Source organism: Musa acuminata, chromosome BXJ1-11 (assembly GCF_036884655.1).
Source record: "Musa acuminata AAA Group cultivar baxijiao chromosome BXJ1-11, Cavendish_Baxijiao_AAA, whole genome shotgun sequence".
Taxonomy (NCBI): domain Eukaryota; kingdom Viridiplantae; phylum Streptophyta; class Magnoliopsida; order Zingiberales; family Musaceae; genus Musa; species Musa acuminata.
In genome coordinates, this window is record NC_088337.1 from 9,684,496 (window position 1) to 9,693,367 (window position 8,872).

At 48.9% G+C, this 8,872-nt stretch overlaps 1 protein-coding gene across 1 annotated transcript; it reads right to left on the bottom strand.

Annotated features, from left to right (window-relative positions):
• Positions 1–736: 736 nt before the first annotated feature.
• LOC103971230 (ABC transporter G family member 42) lies at positions 737–8,414 on the bottom strand. The gene is made up of 23 exons (XM_009385196.3): positions 7,919–8,414; positions 7,077–7,286; positions 6,918–7,002; positions 6,683–6,842; positions 6,517–6,593; positions 6,381–6,434; positions 5,848–5,938; positions 5,397–5,698; positions 5,031–5,312; positions 4,623–4,939; positions 4,387–4,547; positions 4,204–4,313; positions 3,970–4,120; positions 3,720–3,875; positions 3,459–3,628; positions 3,030–3,362; positions 2,660–2,950; positions 2,479–2,562; positions 2,249–2,382; positions 1,933–2,160; positions 1,676–1,847; positions 1,347–1,601; positions 737–1,276 (listed from the first exon to the last, which is right to left on the bottom strand). The coding sequence occupies exons 1-23, from the start codon at positions 8,302–8,304 to the stop codon at positions 1,007–1,009; spliced, it is 4,479 nt and encodes a 1,492-aa protein (XP_009383471.2). The 5' UTR covers positions 8,305–8,414; the 3' UTR covers positions 737–1,006.
• Between the last annotated feature and the right edge of the window lie 458 nt (positions 8,415–8,872).

The window sequence follows — 8,872 nt, forward strand, 5'->3', positions numbered from 1 at the left end:
AAACACTAAATAGAAAAATAGATCGATAAAACGGATAGATCATTTAAGCATCATAAATCAAAATCGAATAGCACCTTTTCACAAATAAATGATGGATAAAAAGATCTGAAATACTTTTACGATCCAAAGTATTTGATTTTAAAACATGGTTCTAATACTAATTGTAAGCATAAAAATCGTAATATGCTATTGTTACGTGAAAAACTTTAATACCATAAACTGAAATAAAATAATAATGGATTAAATATATAATGCATACTTTTCGATGTCATTCAGAAATTTTTTATCTAATCTGTAAGCGCACCATCATCATCAGATCCAAAAGCTATAACGATCATCAGATCCAAAAGCTATAACGATGTGGATATGTAAAAAGAACTAGACTTGATTCTTCTCTTTTTCTATTCTTTGTATAATCGCTACAGTCAATACATTAGGGATAAAGGGGAGATGAGAGAAAATATGTGATCTCTTAATAACTTTACGTGAGAAAAAAAAAAGAGAGAGAATATGCAATCTCTCAATAATATTATGCGACATAAGTAATTAAGAGATTTTCTTTTATCAAAATTTCTTAAAGTGACTTGAATTCAAATGTAATTTCGCTGACAGGTTTGCTTCTCGGACAAAACTCTCTCTCTCACTCTCTCTCTCTCTCTCTCTCTCAAAATATACTTCGTATAAAGCTTCATGAAACTAATCTCCAAAAATTCATACAATCTGATAGAACAAAGAATGAAGTCATAAAGACAAAAAAGCATACTCTTCCATGGTGTCTATTTATACATGTTGAAGGAGAGGATTTTCCTCAACTGACAACGAGATTTCCTCGGGAAAATCTCATCTGCTATGTAGTTGGAGAAATCTCATTTGTTGTGACAATCATCACTAAATTTACAACTTAAGTAATTACTTTTCACGGTAATGTATTATATAACGAATGGTACAAAGGAAACCTTAACCTCCAAGCTACAATATTTGAGCTGCCTCTCCTCCCCGCCTCCCCCTACCTCTGCTGGAAGTTGAGCTTCTTGATGCAGAAAGCAAACATGAAAGCAAAGAAGACAGCGAAACCAACCAGCACTATGGCTACCACAGGCATGAAGTCAGTATTGTATCCATAATAGTCCTTCACATAGTTCTTGATCTTCTGATCCGACTGGCCAGGCACTGTGATGTAGCTCTCCAAGTCCCCATATTGTGTTACTATCAGCCCATAGACCGTCCATTGCAATGGGCAAATCCAGTAGTACCACACCCACCATTCGGGAATCCTCTGCAATCAATTACATTACATTCAGCCACCGATCATACAACTCCACCCCACAAAGTACACAGAAACTTACTGGTCTGGGGATGAAGAAGCCTGAGAAGAGGTTAAAGACGGAGTAGAAGGTGGAAGCAAAGATGGCAGCGACTTGATGATTTGGTGACAGCGAGACGGTCATCATGCCGTAGTAAGTGAAGTATAGGAAGGAGAAGAGGGAGATGAAGTAGAACCAAAAGAACTTTGCCGCTGTCCATTGGAAGTTCATCATGGCGTAGACGATGAGGGAGTAGTACACCGCCTGAGTGATCACGTATGGAATTTCCACGAACACCTGCGGTGGATCAAACTCCGTTGGATCATACCAATCAACGCCCGTATACAGTAGATCGCGCGCAGTCCTCTTACCTGAGCCAAGGCATACGGTAAAGCAGAGTACATTCCAGCGGCCCTTTCTCGATAGAACACCGTCCTCTCGATCGCTACCAGTGGTTGCACCGTCGCGCAGTTATTGACGCCGACGAACATGACCGCTGCGTACATCGCCCCGATGACGATCCGAAGACTGGTTGCACTTCCCCTGCACCACGGAGGCCAAACCCAAGTTCCATCAAGATGATCGCAGCAGAGAAATGAGAGGAACAACATGTCCTGCATCCACGCACCTCTTCTGGCCAATTCTCCAAAATATGGAGCCTAGCAGTAGAGCGGTGAGCAAGGTGAAGACAAATCTGACGAGGTTGTAATCAGGGCTCCTCCAGTAGGTCCACCACTGCTTCCAGAGGCAGGCCTTGAACTGCCCCCAAGGAGACTGGGAGTACTGCGTGGGGAAGTAGAGATCATTTGTTCCCGGTGCCGGTTTACTGAGCTCACTAACCAATGCTTTGTTGCGCCTACCCAAGCAAAACTATGCTAATCAGTGATCAAAGCCGCACGTAAATGGATGGATTTCTTGTCCCAAGGTTGCATTTCACTACTTACTGGTAGCGAGCTGATGATTCGTAGTACTTAGCGAAGTCCATTTGTAGGCGCACTTCAGCAGCAACCGAACTGACTTCCAGCATCCATGTCGCAGGATTGTATTTGTCTTTGATCTTTGGAACTCCAGGAATTGCCTGAAACATGCAAAGCAGGAGTTTTCATTTCTCATTCTCGGCTGCAAGGAATTTAACCTGAAGCTAATAATGAGTTCAAAGCAAGAGAAATTGCACCTCGAAGTAGTCGATTATCTTGTAGGAGTTTCTTCCCAAAGGTCCAGAGTAGATTACTTGGCCTCCTCTTTTCATGAGCAGCAGCTGTTGCAAGATCGAAGAAGTTATAGCATCATCGGAACATAAGCAAGCAAGAATGCATTCTATAATCTGTTGGAGGGTCGTCTCGAGATGGGCAGACCTCGTCGAAGGCCTCGAATATGTCGATGCTTGGTTGATGGATCGTACAAACAACAGTTCTTCCGGTGTCGACTGTGTTCCTCACGGTTCTCATGACGATGGCTGCTGCTCTTGCATCGAGGCCTGATGTCGGTTCGTCCATGAAGATGATAGAGGGATTGGCAACAAGCTCCACTGCTATCGTCAGCCGCTTCCTCTGTTCCGTAGACAGCCCTGTGACTCCTGGCAGCCCCACTATGGCATCTCTCAGGTTGTCGAGCTCCACCAGCTCCGTCACCTCATCAACAAATTTCTGAGATTACAGGAATTAGCTTTGGTTCATCATACACGTCACGATTGGATCGTGTCGGGCATCGTCGTCTTGGACTCACCAGCTTTTCTTCATCGCTGACTTCCTTGTGGAGACGGAGAAAAGCAGAGTATATCAAGGACTCCCGGACGGTGACCTGAGGCGAGTGGATATCGTTTTGCTCACAGTAACCGGAAATCCTTGCGAATGTCTCTTGTTTCTTGGGATAGCCGGAGATGCGGATGTCTCCTTCGATGTAGCCACCAGTCTTTCGCCCAGCCAAAACATCCATAAGGGTGGTTTTCCCAGCCCCGCTCACGCCCATGAGGGCTGTGAGGACGCCCGGTCGAAAAGCCCCTGTTACATTCCTTAGGAGCTGCAGCCTATCTTCTGCGACTCCTTGATCTTTCATTTCCTGGTGAACAGAACAACAACGCATCGTTGCTACTCGATTCCAAGATCATATTGCTCTGCTTCATCCACAACAAGGAGAATGAATGAGAGAGCTCACCGGAGGCATGTCGACGTAGTAATTGACTTCATCAAAGGACATGGTCAGAGGCGTGAAGGGAAGAACCATTCCTCTCTTGGGAGCAACGCCGGAAGCGGCCGTATCGATGGACGTATCACGGCTGAGCCCGTTCGTCCCACCGGAGCTCATTCGCAGCTTCATCATTTCTCCTGTTAGAATGAGCTCAAGTTAGAGCACAGCAGCGACCTTATCGTTCCGAAGCATGGCGAGGGTTGGTGCTATCCTAATTGCGGCACTTACTGGTGTTGTTTCCGTCCCTTTTTGACAATGCGCGAGGTAAAGGATCATTCTTGGAGTTCGTCCTCCTAATTCTCGGCGACTCTCTTGTTTCGTCTCGGTCTTCTTCCATTTCTGCTGCTGTTTCTTCAGATATAACAGCTTGCGGTTTTCCAATAGCTGCGCGTCAAAGTATACTGAGCTCAACTGATAAGAACAGGAAGGAAGTCTGCATCATCAGCGAAACATACGGAGAGGTAGGTTGACAACATACGATTCAGATACATGAGGAAGAAGGTGAACAGCAAATTGAAGAGGATGCTGAATCCCAGAAGCGCCAAGGCTCCAATCCAGTACCATCTGGCCTCTGCGAAGACATTGGCATTTTCGAGGATTGACCTTCCTAGCGGTCGACCATCTGCTGCCTGTCACCAATCGTATCAGAGATCTTAAGCTCACACAAAATGGAGCTGCACAAGATCTCACAGTTCGTGGGAGAAGAACTTACCCGTCTGTTCATCCACCTGGGAGCCAAAAATTCGTTCACCGCTAAAGCATTATATCCGTAGGTAAGTGGCGAAATCCAGAAGCCCCATATCCACCATTTGGGAATCACATCTGTTGGTGAAGAACGAAAAGTTCAGTAATCATTCGCCCTTTCGTGTCCTCATCTCAGGCGGTGCATGAGTACCTTTGGGTAGAATGAAGCCTCCAAGTACAAAGATGATGAGCACGGACAGAGCCCCACCGGTGTTGGAGATGATCATGGACCTACAAATACCGGCGACGGTTCTGAACAGCCCCGCCGCCATTTGCTGGATCAGGAACACTAGCACCAGCTGCTTGAAGAACCTGTGACATAGAGAACGGTGAGTGCTACGGCTCAGCAAAAGAGATCAGTATGTCTGTGGAGAGCTAGAAGTTTACCTGCTGGCCTCCGGGGCGTAGCCAATGGTGTAGTAGGTCATGGCAGTCCAAACGATGGTTTCCAGGATCGATATCGGTATTCGGAGGAGAAAGTTCGGCAAGGTGAATACCCATGCCGGATAGAAGAGCAGGTCCCTGTGCTTGTAGAACACCGGGAGACGCGAGATGGCGATGGACAGCTCCGCGAAACCATTGAAGACGTTCACGATCAACCCGAAGAGGAGCGCTCCAATGTAGGTGACACCATCGTCTTCGGTCCTCGTGTGCATGCGAGTCCTCAGAAATACGGTTGACGCTATGAGCGCCACGATGACGAGCTTCGCGCGAATCGAACAAGAAGATGATGTCAATCGTAGGACTCCGAGGCGAGCTACCAGCAAATTCAGGTGACGGGGTTGGGGGCGTTACCTGAACAGTCTTGAAGATGTAGACGAAGGAGTTACGCTTGATGAGGAGCCACTCCTTGGCAAAGGAGGCTTTGAGGAGCTCCGAGTTGGAAACGGACTTCTTGGAGAAGACCAAAGCGGCCTTGTGGCTCTGCGACTTGTCGAAGGGGATGGAGAGCTCGTTCTCCAGACGAAGACCGACGTGGAATCGCTTGAATCGCTGAGCGAACTCGGAGACGGAGATGTAGCGGTACGGCCTTTGTTTGTCCGCCCAGTACTGCTCCTGGTCTTTCCTCGACGTGACCTGCGACCAAGATCGAGATCATCGAGGGCCGAGTGCGCACGCTGCTCGTCGGCGAGGACTGAAGCCTGAGCTCTGTTTCCTTACCTCCTGCAAGAAGTCGGCGGTGCCTTTGCGCTCGGGGCAGCGGAAGCCGCAGGCCTCGAAGAAATCGAGGACGAACTCGCGGGGGCCCTGGTAGACGATCTGGCCCTCGGAGAGGAGGATGATGTCGTCGAAGAGCTCGAAGGTCTCGGGCGCGGGCTGGAGGAGGGACATGAGGATGGTGGCCTCACCCAGGTGGACGATCTGCTGCAGGCATTTCACGATCTGGAAGGTGGTGGAGCTGTCGAGGCCGGTCGATATCTCGTCCATGAACAGCACTTTGGTCGGGCCAACGATCATCTCACCTGTATTGCCATGCCGATGGAGGTCTCATTACGCAGCGAAGCAAGGATCGGATTCCAGCATTCGTCGAAGGAAACAGGAAGAAGGTGCAGGTTCTGTTCATTCACTGTTCCTTCCTTGCAGATTGTTCGAAGATTTAGAAGGTACGAACCTGTGGTGACGCGCTTCTTTTGACCTCCGGAGATCCCTCTCTGCATCTCATCGCCCACAATCGTATCACCACAAATGTCCAGCCCAAGTATCTGCAGCAATTAACGAGTCAACGCCATGGTTAGACCTTCCCTCGTCCATCTTCTATAATGAATAACCCACTATTCGTCGACTAATTTGATTTCATTTGCATTATAATCACTCGATTATTATTTCCGAATTCTTGAAATATGGTGAGATTTCTGTCACTGTGATCGAAATCAACACGTCATTTCTACGCATCTTAGTGGAGCAAAAGTAGAGGGTGGAGGAGGAGGACGACGTAATCGAGCCGGTTCACCAACCCCCACCGCGTGGGGTGGGTGACCGACTCCCCCCCGCTGGACCCCACCCCCAAACGCCAGGGCCCCGTATCGACCTCGTTGACTTCGTCAGACACAAACGACTGCCGCTCTCCTGCCTCGAGACCAGCAAGTATCTCAAAGCAGTTTGACCCGTCGGAAGCATTCACGAGTCAAGTAAGAATCTACGTACCTTGAGAGTGTAGTCCGTCAGAAGACTGCTCTTGACTCCCTCGATTGCTGTGGCCTGCAGTGTTTTGTTTCGGAGAACCTTAAGATCAACCAATCATCATGGATTAAGGCCTGCTTCTGATCAGATTAATAGTTACCTTCATGAAGAGATCCACTTCAGCTTCTGGGAGAATTCCTGCATCCTTCTCCCTCTTCGCCAGCTCCGTCAGGAGATCTAACAACACGATTCAGCACTCAAACTCTAGTACGAGCTACCATGTGGACTTGCAGACGAGAAAGGGACGGGATGGCATGAATCAGTACCATATCGCGCTCCTACGCCTTGACACCTTGCAGAGAAGTCGAAGGTTTCTTTGACGGTCATCTCGCCCACATGAACATCGTTCTGGCTGATGTAAGCTGCAGATTTCTGGGGCACGAACTCGTCCAATCTGTATCCGTTGTATGATATCTCCCCTCTGGTCTGCAAGTCGTAGATTTCGTTTACGACGGGTTGGTCGAACTGATTAAGCCATGGAGGAGGAGGTCAGTCACCAACCTTCAAACTCGGATCGAGTTTTCCAGCTAAAGCTAGCAAGAGGGTGGTCTTCCCGGATGATGGAGGGCCTAACAGAAGTGTCATCCTGAAAGAAACCATCGTTGACCATTTTAGTCGACTCGATTGCTATTTCTGCAACTTCTTGGCGAGCGTGATCACCTCGAGGGTTGTACGACTCCTGAGACATCTTTCAGGATGGTGAGAGTAGTTCTCTTGGTGAGGTTGATTCCCAGGAGGCCGATGGCGGACTCGGCGATGTCCCTGGCGGTGTTGGTCAGCGTCGGCAGAGCTCTGTTCCCGACATGGCATTCGGCCTCCACGTTCAGATGCTCGAACCTCACCTCCACAGTCGGTAACTGGATGCCAACCCTGCATCACAACTCCCGTTGGTGAGGAGGACTCAGTATTGGTCTCAAATTGTTAGCAAGCAAATCATGTTGGAAATGTGATCACCATCACGACAGCCACCCATTGCTATCAAATCCAAATGCGTCAGGCTCTGGGGACAGGAACTTTTGTCCGGCGGTGCGAATGGAGGTAAACCCATCGCCAAGAAACTTGCTGCACATTAATTATTCTTGTCCTTCCCGAATACCCAACGCACTTTGATGTTGAATAGATTAGAATTAGGCAAAAAGGACACATCTCTGAAAGCAAATTACTATTAAGTACTCGAGAGGTAGTGTTCCCCCACGATCTTATGATGGCCCGACCAATAGCCAATAGGATGGGACCTCGAGCTTTACATCTGTCTACCATTACCCCTTACCGCGGATGGGTGATCCATTTATGATGCAATTCTTGTGTCATAAAGGAAGATAGTTGACAGGTAATATTAATGGATTGATTGGTTTTGCCTTTTTTTTTTATTGCTTTCTGTTGATGATAAGACGTTTTGACTCGTTGTTGGATCATTCTACCAAGCATGTTTCGTGGTCCAAAATAGCGCATAATGATGGACTAACGAAAGAGGAGGAGGAAGAGGAAGAGGAGGAACTCACTTGTCGATACGGTTGCGCAGCTTCTTGAGGAAGCGCTCGTTGTCCTCCTCGGCCACCTTGAAGACGCGCTCGATGAACTCCTGCCGCTCGCTGACGCCCATCTTGCGCACGTCCACCTCCTTGTGCTGGTACCGCCGCCGCCCCTGCTCCCCCTCCTCCACCACCGACCGGAGGATCCCGGTGCGCAGGCGGTTGTAGGTGGGGAGCCTCTCCAGCGCGGCCCACCGCAGCGCCTCCTCGTCGTCGTCGACCCTGCTCCGGCTCCGCCATGACCTCCCCCGCGTGCTCGACGGCGCGAACACGTCCTCCATCCCCCAGTTCCCCACGTTCACGCCCCTGCTGAGGCTCCGGCTCGCCCGCCGCCCCGAGTCCCACACCCTCTCCATCCCTTCACCTGCCTCTCCTTGTCTCCCTCTCCCCTCGTATCGTAGAGCTCCGTGGCGTGTTATGTAAGTAGTGGGGAGGGGAGGGCAGGAGTAGGGGATTGGGAGGAGTTGGGGTGGGTGTGGGAGCCTCGTTTTCTATATATACACATCAGGCCGAGAGTCCGATAAGGCGCGGTTGGTGAAGCGGTCTTTCCTTTCTCTGAAGCATCGAACGCTTAATTCGTCGCGTTAGGTGCAATCAATCAGCGGCAATTTGGCTACAGTCGATGCGCCCGGTTCACCATGTAATTTAAAGTTGCTTCACGAGCCGGTCCGAACCCACCAACCCGAATCGGCTCTTTTTTTATGTGACCTGACTCGAACGGACCCAATTGAGTCGGCTCATGTTCTGGTCGATCGAGCTCCGTTAACGTATCGCTCCCAAAGCTGATGATGTCAGGGAGAGCGAAGGCAGCGGAAAACATTGAGAAAATTCTCAAAATTAAAATCATAAAATTTCAGTTTACACCCTTTTTCATTTGTTCTCTCATGTGTTTTCTTTTTCGTAAAAAATGATATTAGTCTTGTT